Raw genomic sequence first — 24,263 nt, forward strand, 5'->3', positions numbered from 1 at the left:
TGAATTTGGGGGCCGATCTGCTGTCCAGGGGAGGCCCACTGGTGAGGGAGTGGAGACTACATCCATCCGTGGTTGTACAGATTTGGCAAAGGTTCGGCAAAGCTTCAGTGGATCTCTTTGCCACCAAAGCCAACACCCACTGTCCCCTATTCTTTTCCATAACGGATCACAGCGCTCCACTGGGAGTGGATGCCCTGGCTCACCCATGGCCCAATGTGCTTCTGTATGCATTTCCCCCAGTGGAAATGATTCTGCCAGTGCTAGAGAGAGTACGCAGATGGGGCCTGTCCTTGATTCTGGTGGCCCCTCGTTGGCCAGCAAAGTCATGGTATGCAGAAATAATCAGCTTGCTGGTAATGAAGCCCTGGAAACTCCCCGCCCGCAGGGATCTCCTCTCCCAGGCAGGGGGGGAAGTATTTCATCCACACCCAGAATTGTGGATGCTACATGCCTACCTGCTGAGAGGTCCAGCTTGTTAGCTAGAGGCCTTCCTTTGGATGTGGTTGCAACCATTCAGAGCTCCAGAGCAGCTTCCACGAGGGGTTTATATGCCTATAAATGGCGTGTTTTTGAACAGTGGTGTCACAGCAAAAACATTTCTCCCTTCCAGTGCTCCATTGTGGATGTTTTGACATTCCTACAGGAGCTAGTGGATAAAGGTCTGTCTTTCTCCACAATTAAAGTTTACTTGGCTTCCATCTCGGCTTGTCATGTTGGTCTTGATGGAGGGACACCAGGTGCTCATCCCCTGGCTGTGCGTTTCTTAAAAGGGGTCCGTAGACTGAGACCAGGGATAAAATCTAATGTTCCTTCCTGGAATCTTACTGTAGTCTTGGATGCTCTTTGTAGCACTCCTTTTGAGCCCCTTGAGTTGGTTGATTTGAAATTTCTATCATATAAGACAGCTCTGCTTCTTGCTTTGGCGACTACAAAACGGGTTGGGGACCTGCATGCACTTTCGGTGCACCCCTCTTGTGTTCAGTTTTCAGCTGATGGTTTAAGGGTCACCTTAAGACCAAATGCTGCATATCTCCCTAAGGTGATTCCTTTGGATTACAGCACAATGACCATTGAGCTTTCTAGTTTTTATCCCCCTCCTTTTGCTTCTGAAGAGCAAAGAAGGCTGCATTTTCTGTGCCCAGTGCGTGCACTGAGACTTTACATCAATCGTACTCAGAATGTGCGACTGTGTGATCAGCTGTTTGTGTGTTTTGCCAATCCAGCTAGAGGCAAGGCTCTCTCCAGACAGAGACTCTCTCATTGGGTCGTGGAGGCTATTTCTCTGGCTTACAACAGCAAGGGCCTCCCTTTACCTCATGGTGTGAGAGCACATTCAACCAGAGGTGTAGCGGCATCCTGGGCCCTTTTCAGAGGGGTCCCTGTGAGTGACATCTGTGCTGCAGCCAGCTGGTCTTCACCGCACACTTTTGTTCGGTTTTATCGTCTGGATGTGACAGCCCCTTCTGTGGCTCATTCTGTTCTTTCTGCTGGGTTGGAGGTTTCAAACTAGCTCAGTGTTTTTGTCTTAGGTTTGATGGCTGCTCCGCGGGGCGTGTATATATGTCCCATACTCTATGTGTTGTACCGAGTGAATCGACTGAAAGGGAACGTAATGTTATGCATATAACTACTGTTCCCTGAAGGAGAGGAACGAGGTACAACACCTTTTTCTGCCCCGCCAGTCAGCCTGGCTCGGTGAAGAGCGGCCATCGAACTGAATAATGACTGTGATGGGGGTGTATTTATATGCAGGCGGGGCCTGCCACCCATCATCACACGTCATTTGCCTTACGGCGTGATTAAAGGTGTCTTCAGTTGGGCCACGCAGGGCGTGATATCCCATACTCTATGTGTTGTACCTCGTTCCTCTCCTTCAGGGAACAGTAGTTATATGCATAACATTACGTTTTGCTGTTTGTGCAAGTTGTTTTTGAGAAACGCACTTGCTGTTTTGCCAATGTCAAAAGTTACCGTATTTGAGAAATGCACCAAAGCGACAGAAAAACCGTGTTGATAGATTCTGTCAGCTGCTTCGCTGGAACGTTCCTTGGTCTTCATGATGTTGTTTGTTCTCTAATGTTTTCCAACTAACCTTTGCATAGCGACGGGATTATTCGGATCTTCAATTAAAGACCAGCTGACTCTAATTACTGCCATTACTTGCTGTTCAGGTGACGTCTGAAGGCATTTCAGTATACTGGATTTTATTTAGGGGCAAAGGAATAAAGGGGGGTTACCATACAAAAGCAACACTTTTCAGATATGTACTAAAAAGTAGAAAAGCATGTATAATTTCCCTTCCACTTCAGCTATGTGACGTTTTCATCTAAAACTATGAGGTCCATGGCTGTAAGGTGACAAAAAGTGGAAAAGTGAAAAAAGGGGTGTGAATACTTTTACAAGACAATGTTGTTTGTTGTTGTTTAAAATGCAAAGCATCTCCTGTCTTCTTTCATAACCTAAGTTCATTCAGATTTATTTTGTTGATCATTCACCCGCTCACATGGGCTATTTCACGAATGAAGGTTCACGCCTTTGTTATTCTTCAAAGATTTAGGCATCAGCACCTGGCCTCTGATCCACTGTTAGTCATGTCAACCTCTTCATCTTCAGTAAATACGGAGTTGAAGATCTGAGATGCTTTTTTTTACAACGTCACTGGATTTTAGTCCCACTAACAGCAGCCCTCTCTACTCCCCCTCTTCCCCTTCTGGCTCTCCATCCCTACGTCCTTTGCGGACAGCATATGCGTGAGGCTGCAGAGCGAAGGCAGCAGCTAGAGTTGGAGCATGAGCAGGCCTTGGCTGTACTCAATGCAAAGCAGCAGGAGATTGACCTTCTTCAGAAGGTAAGAGAAGTTTGATTGTGCAACACTCAGCGCCAGAGGACTGGGCTTTTTTTTTTTTCTGCTTTGATTTTAGTATGTGTTACGGGTCAAAGAGCATTTTTAGTTGAACACCGTTGGAACACATACTGCTCAGCAAAGGCAAAACTTTCCTAAAATCCATCCATTTTCTAACAGCCTTGTCCCTAGTGGGGTCAGGAGGTGCTGGTGCCTATCTCCAGCTAACGCTCCGGGTGAGAGGCGGGGTCACCCTGGGCAGGTCACACTTCCCTAAAATACTCCATCAATACATTGCAACTGTTACCTGTCTCGTTTTATCACCAAAACCCCCCAATAGTTCATCCTGTTTATCACTCCTTGGACACTCCTCCTGTTTGTTACACGCACGCTCATTGGCAATTTGTAACGTAGAGTAGAAATGACAGAAAATAATAAAACAAAAAGCCTTTCTCGGCCATTTGATGGTCGAGTTTCCTCTTCTGTGCACTGGAGCCGACTGTAATGTCAAAGCGAACCCGGCAGTCGCTGAGATTGCTGATGGTGTGAACGTGATAGGAATTGTCACCAGTGCCATCTCTAGAAAAACAGTTTGTACCACAGTGTTGCCGTGGCTGTAGCGCCCTAACTTCACAGTCAGCTTTTTACAGGCTGTAGCTCTCAGCTTTTTTTTTTTTTTGTTGTTTTTTTTTCCCTCTCATTAACAGAAGCTCATTATGGGCTTATCTTCCTTCAGACACGGGCTGCTGTCTGTGTTCTCCCAAACTGATGGACTGCAAAGGAGATTTATCGTACTGTAAAGTCCACACATGTGGACTTATATTCACGTGGAACAGATGTTTGTAGCTCCCACAAAGAGAAATGTCATGTATTCTGCTGTGTTCCCCCACAGTCAGTGTTTTATGTTATGCAAAGCTCATTCCTCTTGCAGGCATAACAGAAGTGTCGCTAATTACTTTTAAAAACATAAAACTCAATTGAATTAAATCTATGTTTGTTTGCGCAGAGCCTTAGAAAAGGCAAAGCAATTAATTTCAATTACTCCACATGCTCAATGGTGACAGAGTGATTTTTCAAAATAGGCAATTATCCAATAACAAATGGAACGCAAGCAACCAATGTAAAACATATAACCGGGGCTTTGCAGATATGTCAGCAGTCTATCAACACACGTCATGATGTATTTAATGTGAACAAAGAGCGGCGTTCTGCGCCGTTTCTGTTTTCAGAGAAACCAGAAATGAAACGGTTTAGATGTGCGAGTTGTAACATTAATTATACAAAATAATCCCATGAACATTTTGTCCCGCGACAACCGCAATGCATTTGACTAACACAAAGTAGTGAAGTAGCATAATTGTGAAGTGCTAGTATAGGTATGAGTTATGTTACGCTTTTTAAAAGCAACTCTGAAAAGTGTGGCGTGTATTTGTATTCGACCTTTCTGAGTCAACACTGTCAAACTTCCTGCCAGCTGCCATTACGTCTGCTCGATCTCAGCCGTACTTGATAGACAGTGCCTCTAAAGGATTGTCAAAGATTTTCCATTGGATTTATGTCTTGAATTTAGCTGAGCCAATGCGACACATCAAAGTGGTCCAAGCCATTCCACTGTTGCTCTAGCTTTGTTTGACGTGCTGCTTCTGAGAAGTCTTCTTCCAGCACAGTATTTAGTTTCTTCCATTGTCCTTCAACTCTGAGCAGCTTCACCGCTGAGAAAAATAATCACCCAAATCATAATGCCACCACCGCCATGCTTCAATTCAGATTTCATTTGTTCAGTGTGACATTCTTAAGGTCGCACTGAACCAAAGGTTTCGATATGCTCTGATCCGATCAGAGCATATCGAAACCTTTGCAGCATTCTCCTACATGTTTGGTGTGATGGATTCAGCAGAGCTCCTTAAAATGTCAAGCGATGGGACGCTGTTCTACAACAGAATCTTGATATTATCTCCTTAAAAACTTTCTCCCAGATGTGCCGGCGTTGCTCTTTGGTCTCCATTATGCTGTTTGTTCACTATTGTTCTCTAACAAGCGTTGGAGGCCTTCGCCGAACTGCTGAACTCACACTGAAATTAAACTAAATTAAGTTAAATACATGCAGACTCCTTTTCCTAATTGGGCGACTTGTCAAGGCAGTTGGATTTTAATTAAGGCTGTCAGAGTAAATGGGAGTAAATACAAATGCTCAGCACACCTTTCCTTTATTTGTGAAACATGTTGAAAACCATGTAAAGTATTTTTTCCTTCTCCTTCAAAATTTAACACTGCTTTGTGTTTTTTTTTTTGTCCAAAAAAAAAAAATCCTAATAAAATACTTAAAATGTATGAGTATTTATGCTAGGCCACTGTATATTCACTGTATTGGAGAGACTTTTTTCCTCTTATAAGCAGATTCAAACAGGGAATTAAGAAATCTCCAAACATGAAAACAGTAGACGGAAAAAGTAAGATCTGAATTATCAATTTAATTAGTAACCTGTTAGGTTTTATTGGCTCAGCATCTGTAGCAAAGTAAACTCTGTAACTCGTTGTCTTGTTGAGTTCTTGTGCCTTTAAAATGCCTCTATGCTGTTTGTGAAAGCCTTTCTCTGGTTTAAGTGACATTAAACATCAACAAAGAGTGCTACATGAGTGAACTGCCCCCTGTGTTTCCCAGGCTCAGGTTGAGGCTAAAAAGGAACATGAAGGCGCTGTCCATCTGTTAGAGGTGAGCGTCTGGACACGGGGGTGGGGGCTGGCTGTGTGTTTTTGTGTGGGTGCTGCATGAGAATGTTCCTCCGTGAGATCAAGTTGTGGGTAATTTTCTGATCTTTACTAAGTCACTTTAAAAAAACCTTGATAATCGTGCTATTTCTTTCCTCAAATTCTATTTGAATGTATATTCATATTTAGTATTTTTTCATTTGCTTTTGAAAAGAAAATATGCGCTTTGGATCCATATACGTGACCTTTTTACAAGTTTGGCTATATGTTAGCATGAAGCAAGTTGAAATGTTTTTATATATGTTTATATATTAATATAATTTCAAGATATGTGTGAGTGATCACATATTTGATTTCTCTCCCTGCATCTCTTTTTACTGTATGGGTCTATGTTTATGCATAAACAGAACCACTTGGACAGCATGCAGGTATTTCATAAAAGCTTTTATTTATCTCCTTGTGCTTTTTAGAACTACATTGGTAAAATACAATAGGATACAACAGACTCAAAAAAAAACACACCTCAAAAACTGTCATTCAATGTGGGCTGGATTTAGAAATTAAGCATTAGATGCTATTTATCTTATATATTTGCTAAAGTTAGTGGTGGGGGGGAGTAACATAAATCTGGTACAACCAGATGAAAATTGTGAGGTGTCAATTTTCAAAAGTGTTCTGAGTTTCATTTGAGAAATCTTTATTTGGCTTCACTCACTGAGCTGAGGCTCATATTTTCCTTCAGAGAGCGTTTACAAGTGGAAACTCAGCCTTCTGCATCAGTATTGCTTGATCATGAAAAAAAATCCAGGCACACTGAATGTTTTTTTTTTTTTTTCCAGCAGGTTATTGTTCACAAACGTCACTTTTATAAGAGTAAAATCCTAATTGTTTACATGTGAATGCAAAAAGTATCTTGTGCAGCCCCTTATTTCTTTACGTATTCAGATCCTTGGAGCCTGACTCATCTCTTCGTGCTGTCTTGTTGAACAGCAGGTTAGATTTTGTGATGTTCTTTTGACAGCGCAGCACTTAGCAACAAGTTGTAAACCTTCAAAGGATGAAGAAAGCTCTTATGGAGAAAACAGTGATTCATCTATATAGACAGTTCATCCAGAAGTACTTCACCTTTTCCACATTCTCATGTTAAAGCCATATTCTGAAACGTATTCGATTTCTGTTTTTATACTTAAAACATATCACTTCCTATGTATTCACAGCCATTAGTCAAGCTGTTGATACACATTGCATAGCAATCACAGCTTCAGGTCTTCTAAAACATGAAGCTATAAATTTGACACAGCTGTTTTTGGACGGTTTCCCCCATTCGCTCAAACCACCCTGTTATTACCTTCGCTGTTTGCTTTGGTTTGTCGTCCTGCTGGAAGAGAAACTCCAGGCCCAGTCTGAGGTCAAGAACACTCTGAACAGGTTTTATCCAAAATGTTTCTACATTCCTACGAATGTCCTGCAGAGTCTCGAGTTTCTGTGAAGAATATTCCTACAGCCTGATGCCGCAAACAACCGTGTTTCACTGTAGGAATGATATTAGGCATATTTTCCCTCCACACATGATGCCTTGTTTTTAAAGTTAAATCTGTAACTCATCAGACCAGAGAATTTTATCTGCCGTGGTCGGAGTCCGTCAAGAACGTTTTTGGTAAATTGGATGGATTGTTGCAGAAATGTTTGTCCTTCTGGAAGGTTCTCCTCTCCCACAGAGCAATGTCACCATGTCGTTCTCGATCACGTCCCTGAATAAGACGCCTCTCCACTGATCCCTCAGTTTAGATGGCCATCTAAGCTCAAGGGAAAGTGCTGATGGTTCCAAACTTTTCACATTTAAAAATGATGGAGGCCACAGGACTCATCGGGGTGAAGATTTGTGCCTCGATGTAAATCGGGTTCAGAAACTTGTAGATATTTTATTCATTTATTTTCTAAAAGAAATGTCTTTCACAATAAGGCTTGTAGCTTTTTCTGTTGTCCTCTGGTTGTCCATTTTGCTACATTACTACACGAAAAGTGTTAGTTCCATTGAAGCAATATTTAAAGAAATAGGGGCTGATTCAAGACTTTTATCTGTGGCAGACTCTAGAAGCTGAATATTTTGGCAAATTATAAAATTAAAATGAATTTTCTTAGTTTCTGGTGCATTAACCTGAAATCTTAAAGAGAGTAAAATAATGCTACATGTTATTTTTTTTTAATGGCATGTTGAACGTTTTTCTGCATGTGTGTGAAGAATGTCTGTTTCTTGATTTGACATTCTCTCTTAGATTTGTAGAAACCTCACTGTTTGTCTTCATGTAGCATGCTGTTTGTGGCATGTGTGTGATGGTCTCAGCGTGTCCAAAACAGCACTAACTGGAGCTGTTTATGGGGAAAAGTAAAAAAAAAAAAAATCAAAGTGCCTTAAGGTGTGTCTTCAGGTCAGACCGCTGAGAAATGATTGCTGATAAATTTCATCATTAGGCTTGTGAAAACGTGCTGCAGTGCCCGGACTTTCCAGGAGTCGGTACCTCAGCCTTTCCCGCCTTTTCACGTATATGAAAGCAGCTGAAATTTTTCTTATTGCATTTTTCTGTTGTGAAGACCACGACCAACAATATTTAAGGAGACGATGCATTTCTCTATCAGGTATATGTGGAATAAACGTCTTATTTGGTCACTACCAAATGCATTTTTGATGTTTCACTCTCAGGTTCAGATTGTTGGTTTTGATCTTCGCACCGTGATCAGCTTAATAAGAAAAATGTAAATTTTCATTCTCCTCGTCCAGATTTATTCAAAATCACTTAAAAGTTGCATTTTCTGTGGATTGTCCTGGTTACTTGAGTTTTTTGTTCTTTAGTGCTCCGTATCGTGTCACTTGTGGTGTGACGCATTGCAACTGCTCTTATCAGCCCAACATTTAATACCACTCAACATTTTATTTGCATGCATGCATTGCTGTTCGGCATGTGCAACGTTCAGAATAATGTCGGCATTATTTTTGTACCCGTCTTACTTTTCTCTTTGTCTATCCCTCCCTTTGACCTTGCCTCTTCGTGTGTCCACGTCTGCCTGCCTTGCTCTTTGTCTGTTTCTGCTCTTTGACGCTCCTCCGCCCAACGTCGTCAGGCCAAAGTCCGAGAGCTGGAGGAAAAATGTCGGTCTCAGAGTGAGCAGTTCAACCTCCTCTCAAAAGAGCTGGAGAAGTTCCGGCTTCAGGCTGGGAAATTTGACATCCTTAGCACTGAACCCTTAACTGTGAGTGAGTCTCCAGGGTCCCCCAACAAATCCTTATCACAGCTCCTCAATGGATTGGCTGCTCCAATCGAGAAAGGTATGGAGAAAATCTGTGAATTGGTTTTTATTGTCATTTCTCTTTTTAGAACTTTGGACTGCTAACTATCTAATAAATATACACGTGTAGCTGTATTGTTTGCACTCAGTTTGGTAAAAAAAAAAATAAAAGAAAGAAAAGAAACGGTTTCCAGTGTCAAAAGATTAGCTGGTGGTGTATTTATTTTTCCTTGCACGTTGCGTTGTTGTTTATTGCTATGAGGATCTGATGAGAAGGGGTGTTTGTTCCACAGTCAATGAGGGTCCAACAAGCAGGTCTTTGATATCCGAATTCATCCGACCACTCCAGATCAGTGGAGACAAGCCCGAGCTCCTCTCCGTCAAGCCAACATTCCTTAGTCGCAGTCAAGCCAGCAGCCCTGCACGAGCTTTCCTCTCTGAGGTACCCGCTGGTGCCCACTCTGATCCGCCGTGGTCCTTTATTGAGTGTCTCTCTCTCTCTTCCATTCCCTGTCTGCTCTCCAAAGCGCAAAAAAAAAAAAAAACAATTAGGACAGGTCTGATCTGAGAGCAATGACGAGCTCATCAGTTAAACCAGAGGCTGTGGAGATGGAATTCTAGAGATTGAAAAATAAAAGTCTGTGCGTAATCCTTACTGCAAAGCGAAACTGTGGTTTTCTCTTCATCACTGGAAACCCACAGCTGCAAAAAAATCTTCCTGCTGATGGGACGGAGATCTTTGTGCAAACAAGACTAACATGCAAACTGTCACAGCATTGCTCTTCAACTCTTTTGCAAGACAGATTAATGCTGGCTTTCGTTTTACACACCTCAAAATACAGAAAAGCACCATAAAACAGGATGTGGCTTCTTGGAAAACTTTTCACAATAAATTACAGCTTTGCCAATATTTGAAATGATAAAACTCTCAGACTTTTATAGATAGATAAATGATGAATTCATTTATTGTAACTGTGCAGGAAGCTTTTGCTGCTTTTTTTGTTAGTAACAATAATTGTTTATATTTAAGTTCTTGTCACACACAGCCGTGTCGCTCTTGGATCAGCATCTCTGTTTTCGGCTGGTGTCTCCCTTCCCATTTTTAAGTTAAGCAACAGTCTAAATGAACAGCCAACACGCCAGCACAGTAAATACTTTATTTTCTTGAGGTTTCGAACACCTCTAATTTTTTTTGTCTTCTTTTATTTATTCTTTTTATCTGCTTAGTGAAAATCGCTTCAGAGGAGAATGCTGTCAGCGCATTCTGTTAGAAAAACCTGATCAGTGACATACCAACCTCCTGTCAGAGCAAATCAAGTGTAAACGCTGCTAATCCTGGCCACAAGTGGATTTGTTAGTGTTTCAATACTTTTATTTTCCAGACATTTCTCTGCTATCCATAAGTGCTGTGTAGCTGGCACTCACTTTAATATGTGTTACTGACAAAGAAAAGAGTGTGAATATCCACACGCCATGGATCCATTAGGGTATATTTTTTTAACTTCTTCTCCGTCCAAAACTTTATTTCAATAAAAACTCTTACACCTGCTATCATACTGTCACCCATTACATAGCGTATAATTTTCTCTAAACGTGTTTTTTCTGGTTTTCTGGTTGTGAAGTGAAGGAGAGCTCACAATGGAGCAGAAAACATGATTATTTGTCTGTGATGCTTCTTCAGATGGACAAAGGGCTGAGCTCAACGGCCAGGTCCAAACCACGTTTCACAGGGAAGGTCCGTCTGTGTGTCGCCAGATATAGGTTGGTAATGTAGAAGACAACGTTTCGCAAGCCTTTCGCAGTTCAGCTTTTTATTTAAACCGGAGGAATTTTTGTTCAGTCATTTTAGTTTTAACAAGGAATTTTTGCTTCCTAAACTCTCAGAATCTTAAAAGAGGAAGCAAATGTCATGGAAAGTACTTATAGTAAACTCTAACTGCTTTATTAGTGTGAATGACCTGAGAATATTTGCAGAAGATATATTTTAATTTATATTATCTTATAATTTTTAAAATGATTACATACACAAGTCAGGCAGAACATTATGACCATCGAGTGGTGAAGTAAATAACACTGATTTTGTATTGATCATGGCACCTGTTTGTCGGTGGGGTCTATTGGACAAAATGTGAATATTTTATCCTCCACATTTGTGTTGAAGGCAATACAAATGGGATGCCTGATGGAGAGTATTTGCAAATCTGCACGTCTTGTGAGGTATGCCTAGTCTGCAGTGGACAGTCTATTCCAAGTGCTCCAGGAAGGATGAGTGATAAAGGCTTGTTGATGCACAGACCAGACTAGTCAGGGTGCCAATGCTGGTCATAATCTTGTGCCTGGTCATAAAGCAAACCAAGGGTTAAATATGTATAAAAACATCTCTCTAATTTGTCTTGTTCTATTATTTTTGTTTAATATTCTAGTTACAATCCTTATGATGGGCCTAATGAGCACCCAGAAGCAGAGCTCCCCCTGGTGGCAGGGAAGTACCTCTATGTTTATGGAACAATGGATGAGGATGGCTTTTATGAAGGTTTAACACTCAGTAAAATGTTTTACTCTTTTCTACTTTGCCACACAACTGTATGACCATTAATTAATTTATTTATTTTCAGGAGAGCTGCTGGATGGACAGCGGGGGCTCGTCCCATCAAATTTTGTGGAATTTGTCCAAGATGACGATACGCCCTCTGCCCAACACAGGAACACTGCGGTTAAAGAACCAGGCTACCTCAACCACAGTAGCCTGGGGCCTCCGCGACATTCGAGCGGCACCGGAACAAGACCGAGCATAAGCAGCCTGCTCTCTGACAGTAAGCTAGACTGTCCAAGCACCAGCAGCTTGGGCATGGACCTCCTGGGCTCCTCCAGCAACGGGACCGGAACCTTGGACGTCAGTATTGATGAGGTCGGTGAAGACATTGTGCCTTATCCCCGCCGCATCAACCTGATCAAACAACTAGCCAAGAGTGTGATTATTGGCTGGGATCCTCCTGTGCTCCCACCGGGATGGGGCCCAATCAGTGGCTACAATGTACTGGTTGATAAAGAGGTCCGGATGAGTGTCCCCTACGGGGGCAGGACAAAGTCTCTAATCGAAAAGCTCAATCTTGCCACCAACACGTACCGCATTTCCGTGCAGAGCATCACAGATCGGGGCCCATCAGATGAACTCCGCTGCACTCTTCTTGTGGGGAAGGATGTAGTGGTGGCACCATACTACCTGCGGGTGGACAGCATTACTCAGAGCTCCGCTGAGCTGTCTTGGATGCCCAGCAACAGCAACTACAGTCACACTATCTTCCTCAACGGTGCAGAGTATGACATGGTCAAAGCTGGGGGCTACAGGTACAAGTTTTTCAACTTGAAGTCCATGACAGTTTACAAGGTGAAGGTTGTCGCACAGCCACATCAGGTGCCTTGGCAGCTTCCAGGTGATCAGCGGGAGAAGAGGGAAATCTCTGTGGAGTTCTGTACTCAGCCTGCAGGTCAGTCTCTGACACATAAACTCGCAGTATTGCTAAGCAAAGATTTTTTGGGTTTGTCACATTTGCCTGTATTGCCATAACGTCCTCTGACAATGACACAGATTCTTGGTTGCAGAAATGGCATTGCTGGTTGAATGGCTAGTTTCTCAGCACAACAACATCACTACCATACTGATTTAAAGTCCATGTTTAAAGAGAATGTTATGCCCTGATCAAAAACAGAGCACAGGGCATGGAGTGTTGCTTCGATGCTTTCATGCATGCTAATCTCCCTTGGCAACCATTCAGCTGTCCAAAACTCCTGGTTGGACCTAACCCTGCCTTTGAGGATGAAAAATCCTTGGATCTGCAGTTTCTAAGCTATGAAGCTTCTGCCTCACAGAGCAGCCCTCTCCCGCGACTCCCCCAATCAGCTCCTTCAGACTAGCAGCAGCAATTAGCAAACACCTGGTGAAGCTGTGCATCTACTGAGCTCATTATATGAGCTGCTTCTCAGTGCAAGACTTGTTAAAGGGTTAATAGAGGAGTGGTCTTGTGATGACTTCCTGACTGCGGAATTTCAGACAGAGCAGGAGTTTTTAAAGAGACAGAGACCCAATTTCAATGTAATAAATTATTAAATCAAATTTCCTTTAAGTCATATATACAGCATATTTATAACAACTAAAGGACACATAGTTGCTTGATTGTGCTGTAAAATGGCACAGTGTAATTGTAACATATAAAGCTCCCCCTTTTAAACGTGCATGCCACTTGGAATCAGTAAAGAGATCCTGAAATGAAAGCAGACTTATTTCCCCTACTTTAAATACTTATAATTAGGTGCTATTCAAATGCAAAACTAGCTTGAATACCCTTTCTGGCTCTAGCTGGGTCTCTTTTAAGGCTCAACCTGAAACAGTTCTCCAGCTTTATAGTCCCAAATTGCTTCAGTTACTCTTTACTAGAATTGCCTAGTATTAATTAGTGTTTAGAACCAGCTTAAGAAATGCATCTTATGTGCAATGATTGTGTTACATAATTTCAATACAACGGCAGCACTGCAGATTCTTCAGAATTTAAGTGTGCATTACAGATTTGCAAAAAAGGATCAGTTCTAACGCCTGAACTCAGATAGTTTGATGGATGTTATTGAGATTTGCTTATCACACAGCAAGCTCTCCAAAGAGTTTTGAAGATTTTTTTTCTTTTTTACTTCCCTGCTTGCTGTGTGTGGTGGCAAGATAACTATGGGTCGTCGTCTATTCCTCTGTATTACATTGTATTTATATCTCAGGGAAAAAGAATGGCATGGATTACCAATTAGGAATTAAAACAAGTCAAATATACATCTAAAACGTGGCTTAATTCTTATTAGTTTCAGTGAATTATAATGGGTCTCAACAATGTGTTACTATTTTATTAGAAACAATTATTTCTTAGCATGGGAATGCTACTTGCTACTAAACATATACCAAAATCAAGGCTTGTTGTAAAAACTTCAGTGTGAGATTTTGCTAATGCAATAAATGATGAATTTATCTTAAGACTTTTTACTCATCTTCACCAGTGATGTCTACAGTTACTTACTGAGATATCAGTGCATGCAGAATAATCTAATCAGAAGGCTTCAGAGCCAGAGGTCGTACCTGCACGGCATTGAAAACAGGACTTTCTTACGGTAGGCTTAGATCTCTCAGACTTTTCTTCCACAGGGCTTTTCGCTGCATTTCTGTCACCAGCTGTCTGGCTGTGGCAAAGCTTTTGAGAGGGAACTCAATAGGAGGTTTCTTCTACACGACCGCAATGTTTAAATTCAGCATAATCATTCAGATGCGTTGGTGTGAGTCACTTCTTCGAGGCAAGTAGGAGGTCAGCTTATTGTAAACACAAGACTATAGGACAGATATAAATCAAGGCTGGAAGTTGGAGCTGGTATTTGTGCTGGCAGCTGATGCAGCTACATGCTGAGAGTTCATTAACAGATCTATCTATTGGATGTGTTAATTAAAGCCACCTGAAATAGCGTGAGTTCGGGTGGCGGAGAGCTGTTGTCAATATGAAAGACAATCTCTTGAAGCCCTATGTTAAGCTTTTACGCCCAGCATGTGTTTTTCAAACAAGCCACTTCATTAGTGCTTAGTGAAACAACATTTTTGTCGATATTAGTCACTCGGAGCTGCAATTCATTGCCTGTACGGGAAGCAACTGTGTGCCCGCAGGTTTCCAGAGTTTGTGAAAGTGGCTGGAGGGACGTATTTATTTAAACTCTCATTTCAGTTTAGCAGAGGACCTTGTTGTTTATGATATTGGCAGCGTGAAAATGACAGGAGAAAATTGAATCTCCAAGCAGTCGCTCTTCCTTTTTCCGCGGCTGCGTCGTCTGCTGGCGGGAAAAGTAGAAACGCGATTAGAATGTGTGGATGTAGGCTGTCAGTCCCATCCTGAGACTCTCACAGCTGCACATTGATGCATGGAGATGCTTCTCCACGACTGCCGCTGCTCACTTCCACTCCAGGTGAGCAGCAGCACTGCACAGATGGTACGTTATTTAGTATGCAGCCAGAGCTGACAGATTGTGGAAATTGCTAACTGTGTTTCTCTATGAAAATTGTCAGCAAACTCGGGCAGCGAGATATCGTTTTCCAAAGAAATGATGGTTGAGTTTTTGCTAACTTGATTTTTTTTTTTTTTTGTATGTAACGGCTACAGTTGAAGTGGAAAAAAAATGAAGGCTTATACAATTATGTTAAAATTATGCACTTGATTTTTACATTGACTTTGTAGAATGTATGCATTCGCATAGATACGAGAATATCCTGCAAAGTAGTTTTTCATTGTAATTATTTCAGACACGTCATTCATAATATTCTCTTTAGAAGTAAGAGCAAAATATGTAACGATTGAATTAGTTTGCACCAGGTTTGATCAAATTGACTCAGATCTTTAACCAGTGTGTGTCGTCCTCCTCAGGGCCCCCTCTCCCTCCCCAGGAGGTGCAGGTCCAGTGTGGCCAGACTCCAGGGGTCCTGCAGGTCAGATGGAAGCCGCCTCCCCTGACACCTTCAGGAACCTCTAATGGGGCTAGTGTAATTGGCTATGCTGTTTGCACAAAGGGACAAAAGGTACCTTTTCTTCGTTAGTCTATAATGCAGGTCGTAGAGGCTGAGCTGCTTTAGCTTCCTCAAGGGCTCCTACTGTGGGTAGATCTCTGTTGCCATCTCCTGGAGGAATGACTAAATGTTGATAACTCAGTCTCTTGGGAGCAGAAAAAAAAAAAAAAAAAAAAGACATGAATCCACAGAACAGTCTCCATCAGTCCCTGCTGTGCTTATTATTATTATCCCCTTGACAGTTACTGGTTTGCAATTTCTGCACACTTGTCTGATAACTACGATGATAATTTATTGCAAGCTTCGATTCTAGGAGAAGAAAGTCCATGAATTACATATGCTTATTAACTTTGAATTATGTGGTATAACTTACTGAGGGAGAGAGGAAAATCCAGGAAACTGTAAAATTCAACTCAATTGCTGCAATTACCCTTTGCCCTGGTTACCTGTTTTATGTCCAAATTATAAGATTTAGCCATCATAGTAGAATTATAAAACCTGCAAAAATCACGGATGGTTGAAAGAAAGGAAAAGAGCTCTGGAAATGTTTGTCCATGTTCTTCTTTCTGTAGATATTCATACCTGCCAAAAACCAGAATCACATTTTATACCTTCGTAGACTTTTCCTTACTGTGTAGGAAACCTTCTGTTACATGATAGATAACTTCTGCTTGAACTTTAAACCTCTGCCCTCAACAAGTTTATTGGGGGTTTTTTTGGCAAAAATATCCTGTGGACTTCATTCCTTCCCATGCATCACTCTAGCTGTAATGCGATCTCTCCGGATTTAACTGGAAAAGATCTATGAAAGACGGAAGTTCATAGAGTTACATTTTATTAAGCCTGAGAATAGAACAGGATTAGAAGTTCTCAGTAGGATTTACAATTTGGTGTTGTTTAAACATATTCAGTGACGCTGATAAATCAATTATGCATGATTTATTTTTATTTTTTTACATATACGAATCTTTAATTATCTACTAGAAACGTGTTCTTTGAAAGCTGCAAAATGTGACTCACCCACTGGTTTAAAAACTCTTCCTTTCAAATGCAGATAGCAGAGGTCTTGTACCCCACAGCCGACTATGTGAGCGTGGATTTAAACAGGATTCAAGGCCTGGAGGCCAGAGAAGTAATTGTAAGGACGTTATCAACCCAAGGAGAGTCCCAGGATTCCCCGGTGGCCATGATCCCACACAACCTCTTGGGCTCTCCGCGCCTCTCCCACAGAGTCACTGCACCTCCCTCTTCGATGCCCCATCCGGTGCCACAGCCTCATCCAGTACACTCCCAGACCCATCCTCCTTATCCATCGACATATCCCCCCAACCACCCCCAGCCCCAGGTGCAGCCTCTGCCCCGAGCTCAGCCCCACACGCTGCCCCACGCGCAGCCGCACTCACAGCCCGTTTGTCACCCTCCTCCTCATCATCCTCAGCCCCACTTTCAGCACCACTCCATACCCAAGTCGAAACCATTAATAAGTGCCAGAGAGCCAGAAACCAAAGAGCACGAGGTGGGCCTGCGCCTGGCCCAGCCGTGGGAGCGCGCCCCCTCTCCGCTGCCGCCCATGCACGGAGCCAACTTGGAGCCTCCGCACTTCCCACCACGGCGATCCCCCTCTCCTCAGAGGATCCTGCCACAGCCTCAGGGAGTCCCAATACCCAACACCATCGCCAAGGCCATGGCCAGGGAAGCTGCTCAACGAGCGTTTGCTGAGGGTAATCGGGTGGGTGATTGACTCTGCAGAGCTGAATGTTTCATACAGATTTATTTAGAAGTCCTTTACATTAGAACATTTCAATAAGTTCTTATTCAAAATTATGTTCACATGCAATATAAAAACATAGAGCACTGTTTAAAGATGTGAGCATGTGTGCATATTTTCTCTATCGGCTCTCCTCTTTAAATTCTGATAGTGTACCGGTGCTATTGACAGGTCGAGAAGCGCAATATCTTCAGCGATCGAGGTAACGCCTTGCATCCACTCAACTCAGACGAGGAAGAGGACGGCTACGACTCTCCGCATGCAAGACGAAAAGGAGCCTCAGTTGACGAATTCCTCAGAGGCTCGGAGTTGGGCCGACAGGTACCTGTCAGAAATTCAAAGCTTTGCCCGTCCATCTCTTCTCTGTAGGAGACTCGTTCAATGACTCGTCTCTGACTGATTTTTCGAAAGTTTTGTTTATTTTTGATCCAAAACGTGAAAATAGAAGCAGAAAAGTCGCAACGCTTTCATGTACCACATAAAATAAGAAACGATCTCAAATACACTCATCTGATTTCTCAGTGCATTTGTTTTTTAAATAAATCACTAGATTTTTAGTTGGAATTTTATGCTCCAGTAATTTGGAACAAACTTCCAGAAACCTGCAAAGCAGCCAAAACACTGAGTTCTTTCAAACACCTGTCTTTGATTCATTAACAACTGGAACGTTGACCAATATATTTGGTTTACATTTGCTTGATGATATGAACGATGGCATTTGACAATAAACTAATGTTTATTGCTTGCTTCATAATTAGTTACTCTTTTAAGTTCTTATGGTGTTAAGAACTGCTTCGTTGCTGAAATGTGCTATGTAACTAGAGTTAACTTAACCATGGTGACCATCACACCTAGACTTGCATGCCACTGGTTCATAATGAAAATAATAACTTCTGTGTCAAATAAATTGTCAAACTCACATTTTATTTGGGTGTAAAGGACAGATCACAAGTTTTTTGTGTAGCATTAATGTAACATTTTTATCATTTCTTTAGAGTTTTTCCTTAGTCAACTTTAATGTTGTGTTGAAAGATCCATTTAAAGTCATTATAAAATAAAAAATAAATAATAAATAATAATAATTTCAGCACATACTTCTTACAATGTCTGACTAAAAGTAAAAGATGGTCACCTCTCTCCTTTATTTATTTATGTATTTGTTTATTTATTTACTTATTCATTCTTGGTTTGTCTAGCACCACCATCATCACTACAGCCACAGTGAGGAGTACCACACAGAGAGTAGCCGGGGCTCCGACCTGTCGGACATAATAGAGGAGGACGAGGAGGATCTTTACTCCGAGATGCAGCTGGAGGAGGGTCGCAGGCGCAGCATCAACTCTCACAACACGCTGAAGGTACGCATTTGACTGCACGCCTGCCGTCGTCAGACGTTGAATGAAGGACGGCGTTTTTAGGGAGCTGTGGATCCATCACCTGCGTTGCATCAGTGCAGTCGGTGGCTTTGCCCGGCTGCACTCTTCATGCCTAGAATCAGCCCAGCCTGCGGCTGCACGCCTTCTCTCTCCTGTCCTGCTTCATTCATCCCAGGCTGATCTCATGGAGATGGCTTTGTGGGAAAAAACCCCCCCCAAAACAAAACATGCATGTGAGAAGTAGAGGAGCGTAAACTAAAAGCACAAGCTTTTTATGGTTTGCAACGCCCTTTGAAGCTCTTGGTAATGCACCCAGGAGGCTCTGAAAGTAATAAAGTGAAATGCTGAAGTCTGAGACACCAGTGCAAACTATAATGTACTGAACTGTATCACGGTCATGGCATATCGAGCACATACAGGAATCTCATTTAAGTGATTACTTAAATGGAAATTTTCACTTTTGTTTGCGTCCATCGTGTCTGGATGTCTAACCTCAGCGTGTCCATGGTTGGCGTACGATCCTGTCTCTTCATTCAGTCTGTGAGTGTGTGGATGCACAGTCTGCCATCATGACAAGAACATTGAGCCATGAGAGTCGGAGTCACTTCACTATCTGAATGCTTTAAGCTGATCAGTCTTTACTTTTACTGCTATGGGAACTCAAACATATTCAGGTCTGGTTTCTTTTCCAGTTAGAGCACCCATACCGTGTCTCATTCTGCCATCCTAATCTGCAATTAAGTTTTGTCCTTTCGTTCATCCTCATTAACTCTTTATTGTAGAGTTTTTCTTTAAATATTGTTCCAGGACGAGCTGCAGATAAATGAGATGAATACTTTTCATCTCAAAAATATTTGTATATTCCATTTCGTAGCTACTTTCATCTTCTCGTTTGTCTCTGATCCGTGGTCCTAACTTCTTCCTGGTATTTCACATTGTCCACATCCGTGTTGTTCTTTTAAGGTGTTGCTCCATCTTTTGGGTCTCCACAGATTCCTGTTCAGAGCATGCCATTTCCTCTTCACGGAATGAGACTGCATGTGTTTCTACATTGCCACAAATAACTAATTCTGTCTTTATTTTGTCTTTTTCCCCCCATTTGTTCTATTCACATACTATGTTGTTTCCTGCCTGTTCTAAAACCTTCAAAAAACTTTCAAACTCCCACACTCCATCGCAAAAAAAAATAAAAATAATAATAAATAAACTGAACCTTTTGAATCGAAACCCTGAATGAACTATGAAATCATGGAACGTTACCTCCTGGTCATGACATAGGCATATTACAGGCGTCAGGACTTAGCTGAAGAGAGAGACTGTTGGGATCTCCAGAGGGAAGTGGTGAAGCAGAGGTCGCTCCGCAGCAAGCGTCTGCACAGCATCCCGGAGGTGGCCGAGGAGGAGTCGGACAGCCTGGACAGCATGGGCCAGCATCTGAGCTTCGAGGAGGGCAGGCGGCCGGGAACGCCGCAGACTCAGCGGAGGATGTACCCCCAGGAGAGCCACCACGTGCGCGACCACCTCACCCCGGGCAAGAACAGCCGTCTGCAGCGCCAGCGCTCCTCCCCTCGCTTCACCGACGGCCGCTACGGCTACAGTGCGGACGACCGCAGCTACGGACGACCCAACCGGCAGAACACCAAGAGCCCCGACAGCGGCTTGGACTGCGGCAGCGAGGAAGAGGGGTCCCTGGGACGGGGTCACCGAGGGTATTACGCCCACGGGAGCCCCATTCGGGGGCCTGTGCGCGTCATCCACTGTGAGGGCCCGGTAGAGAGGCGAGCCCTGGCGATGGGCCGTAAACGAACTCTGACCCGTCAGTGCAGCGTAGAGGAGGAGTTCTCTGATGCCCCGGTGACTGCTGCCAAATCGGTACACACGGGCGACTTTAGGAACAGGGAGCACATGGGGTCTGGTCGGGAGGTCGGGCCACGAAACTACTCCAGGGAAGGAGCCCTGAGCGAGGGCAGGCTGAACGAGCTGGACAGGGTCTATTACAGCCCCCACAGGGAGGCTAGAACCCAGTCTCTGTCCAGGCTCAACCGGGACCAGCCGCTGGTGTGTGAATCAGAATTTCTGCCGTATTTTCTATCAGCAAGCTGCAACCTTTCTTTTTTTTTTTATTTTATGTAAGCTCCCCCCTTTTTCTTTATCTTTTTTTTTTTTTTTTTTGAGTTTGCCTTCTTGTTTTTGATTTCTGGACGAGATGTCATGTTTCATGGTGGGTCTTATTTGATTTCCTGTTTTTGTGTGAATTACTTTGTTTGTATTCAGAACGTCCGCTGATTTTGGAGTAACGTTTTTAATTACCTAAAGGCCATTTTAGGTTTTGATTCCTCATGTCTTTGCGGGAAAAGGCTCCATTTGAAGGAAGGTCTCTGTGCAGTGCATGGGGGACGTGCTGCTCATGCCTTTTCTTGCTTGCCTGTGCCTTCTCTCTGCCAGCTGCCGCCTTCATATGTTGCTGTTTTCGTCCCTCTCACGAGAGCTGCAGCCATAGCGCTCCATCCTTTGTTTGGAGTTTTATGTCAGCATCTCTTGCCTTTCATTGCTACACATATGGGGGGGGGGGGAGGAGGCTAAGTCCAGACTTATGCTTCCTGAAGGATTTAATTTTCAATCCATAAAAATCATTTCTTCCTAGAGATGCACCAGTCAGAATTTTACAACCAATTCTTTCTCTGTTTTTTTTTTTTTTTTGTAAAAGTTTGACCTGCTGGTATGAACTGGTTCTGATTTCTACTTATGAAATCTCTTAAAACTGTTTACACCCTTGTCACAAAGGTAGCTTTTAGTGATTTAAAAAAATTTGAATTTTATTTCTGTCATTCACTTAATAATGTGACATATCTACTGTACTGTATAATTCAAGTGGAAAAGCAAATTTATTAGAGCAAAGAAATGGTAAGAAATAAGGTGTATCGTTCAGTCCTCTTGAGTGTTTATATATATATATATATATATATATATATATATATATATATATATATATATATATATATATATATATATATATAACCTTATGACACATTGAAGACAGTCATCAAAGGAAAAATGAAATGAAAAAATTAATCTGTTTGTTACCCAACTAGGTTGCAGCATTTCTTCATTTGTAAAGTCTCCCTTTTTATTTTTCCTCTGAATGTGACATCATCTGTCTTGAGTTTTATTTCAGTTGAATTGTACAGGACAGATGTGACATGTGGAAAGAGTTTTTGATTTATTAATCATAAATTCACTGAGACTTACAAAAACCCAGTTTCTTAAACAGGAGCGTGTCCATTTTGAAGACATAGGAGCGACACTGAAATGATTACTTTATGTGTGCGGTCATGTATTGGTCAGTGTTTATTAGGACTCAAATTTCACAGGAGTAGTTGTTGCAAAACAAAGACAAAAGATTATGGAGTTTACATTTCAAACTGTGTTTAAAACCCGACCTTAGTGAATAACACAGTTAGCTTGTTAGCATTACTCAAACAGGTGCTGGGGTTTCGTCAACACTGCTAGCTCTACATCAGAAATGATTATGTTCCTTTGCAGAAGTCAAAAGATCGTGGCTTCCTGTTATCTTAAAGTGTTTCTCTCTCTCTCTCGACCAGAAATTACCACAAATTCTTGTTGTTTTCGCTCAAATGCTAGTTTCCTTTTAGATACGTTCTTGCATCTCTGTTCATCCTCCGACACTAAATGGCTGACCCTACTCAGTACTGTCAGTAAGCTCGGATAAGGTGTGTTCACGATTGAAAAACGGTGGAACATTTGACTTTCTGTAGCTGCGATCACCAGTCAGGGCTGGTCAAGCTGTAAATTGCTCAATTCCAATCGCTCGCCAATTTGTCGGTGCATCTCTACCTCTTGCTTGTGTCTTTTACTTTGTTCAGTTCAGCAAAAACACTCCTCATAACTTTTTCACATGTTGTGATTTTAGTGACCACCTGTAGAAGCTGGCTGCTGACCAACAACGTCTTTATTCATTTGTCAGTCAGTGTTACTTTTATTTCTCTCGTCTGTATTATTCCAACCTGTTTCTTTTTTTTTTTTGCAGTCATTTCATCGAGAAGCTGACATGCACAGAACAAAACAAACCAAATTAATGGTCTTTAGCTTCACATTTAACCCTAACTGAATTTGAAGTCCACATCCTTGTGTTTGGGGTTTGCTTGCTTTAATTGTTTTAATGTTGGGTTAATGGATTTCTTTGTCATTTTGTTATTATTTTTGCCTCCTCCCTAAGGACAAATGGAAGATATATCATTTGCTCTTATGGTTTTTGTAGCTTGTTTGTTTTTTTTTTTGTTTTTTTGTTTTGTTTTTTTAAAGAGATTGTGGAATTATTCTTAGTTACTTTGAATGTTTTATTGCCTTGATATTGTTGACGGTTTACATTTCTGATACCTTATTTCTTTATTTTTTGTGTCCTAAGATTATTGGCAACTCACCGTCACACGGAAGCCCCGATCGCCTGGACCACTCAGGGAGGAGGCCGGTTCACATCGGCACCCCTCCGCAGCGACGACCCATCCCATCCATTGGTTAGTGAGGTCACCACATAAGGATCTCCACCTGCAGGGCGACTGATGTTTGTGCTAGTTATACCATGTGTCTCCCCCCCCCCCCCTTCTTCCCCCAGCAGAGCATCTCAACCCATAGAGCTTTAAAAACATATAGACCATTTGTTTCTGTTGGGTGTTTGCGCGCCCTGTAGAAGTCCATCCTCATTTTGCCCGAGAGGTTATCGCAGACACACTCTCTAAGCCTGTTTTTCTTTTTTTTCTTTTTTTTTGTGGGTTAACATGTTTACATGACCGTCCAATCTGCCCTCAATGCAAACATTGCTGTTTTACACCCATAGCCTCCAGAGTGAAAACCTTTGTCATCCTACTGTCTCAGCATGAGTGAATGGGCCGTGGTTCTGAGCGGAGTGTGTGAGTGGGGGATCTCTGATCATAACGTTGTGATTGGTGTCTTCTGTAGAGATCACCATGGACAGTAACAGTGAGGGGAGTGAGGGGAACCTCTCACCCGTCAAGGAGGATGTTTACTATGGCAGTGTAGCTCGGCGCAGGATATGGCGATCTTTGTCCTCAGAGGATCAATATGGTATGTGGCGCAGCTTCTCCTCAAGATGGCAAAAACACCATAACATTGCCAGACAAGGCCAAGAATCCCTAACGGAAACAGGCAGTGATGTCATGATGGCCTTTATTCTGTGCAGGACAGTTAGCTGCTGTGTTAGCATAGCTTAGCTGAGTAAAGCTGACTGGGGAAGACTGGCCACTTTTTCTCTTTGCTGGAGAATGACTACCCCTTTTCTGTTTGTGCCCCTGCACCTGTAATCCCCACGAACCCTAACACACCAGCTCTTCCCATTCACCTTCCATATCAAAGCAACTCTCCGCCATAAGACAGTGTACCTCCTCCTTCCCTCGACAGCAGCCATCACCTTTTCCTTCTCCCTCCCACCTTTATAGGGGAGCAGATAGCTTCGTATGTTCATTTTTGCATGACCTGTCCCCCTTCGCTCCACTTTTTACAAAACAGTGAGAAGGAAAGCCGGTATTGAATGAACTGATGCACTACTGAATGACTTGCTTCGACCAACTCTCAATTGTACATTCATTAACTCCGCTGCCATCCAAAACAAAGAACCATTTGGCATCTCTCACATGACACAGCTCAGTTTTCAAAGTTACTAGTTAG

At 42.4% G+C, this 24,263-nt stretch overlaps 1 protein-coding gene across 2 annotated transcripts in view; it reads left to right on the forward strand.

Moving 5' to 3' along the window:
• rimbp2b (RIMS binding protein 2b) overlaps positions 1-24,263 on the forward strand; it is a 106,199-nt gene that overhangs the window by 71,827 nt on the left and 10,109 nt on the right. For both annotated transcript variants that reach the window (XM_044111373.1, XM_044111374.1), the window contains 15 exons: positions 2,744-2,848; positions 5,505-5,555; positions 5,959-5,979; positions 8,672-8,876; positions 9,130-9,278; positions 10,518-10,597; positions 11,260-11,369; positions 11,452-12,324; positions 15,277-15,428; positions 16,471-17,145; positions 17,356-17,505; positions 18,381-18,542; positions 19,839-20,618; positions 22,987-23,095; positions 23,538-23,663. In XM_044111373.1, coding sequence (XP_043967308.1) covers positions 2,744-2,848; positions 5,505-5,555; positions 5,959-5,979; positions 8,672-8,876; positions 9,130-9,278; positions 10,518-10,597; positions 11,260-11,369; positions 11,452-12,324; positions 15,277-15,428; positions 16,471-17,145; positions 17,356-17,505; positions 18,381-18,542; positions 19,839-20,618; positions 22,987-23,095; positions 23,538-23,663 — 3,748 coding nt within the window. The remainder of the gene's footprint in view (positions 1-2,743; positions 2,849-5,504; positions 5,556-5,958; positions 5,980-8,671; positions 8,877-9,129; positions 9,279-10,517; positions 10,598-11,259; positions 11,370-11,451; positions 12,325-15,276; positions 15,429-16,470; positions 17,146-17,355; positions 17,506-18,380; positions 18,543-19,838; positions 20,619-22,986; positions 23,096-23,537; positions 23,664-24,263) is intronic.

This window comes from Gambusia affinis, linkage group LG03 (assembly GCF_019740435.1).
Source record: "Gambusia affinis linkage group LG03, SWU_Gaff_1.0, whole genome shotgun sequence".
In the NCBI taxonomy this organism is placed as follows: domain Eukaryota; kingdom Metazoa; phylum Chordata; class Actinopteri; order Cyprinodontiformes; family Poeciliidae; genus Gambusia; species Gambusia affinis.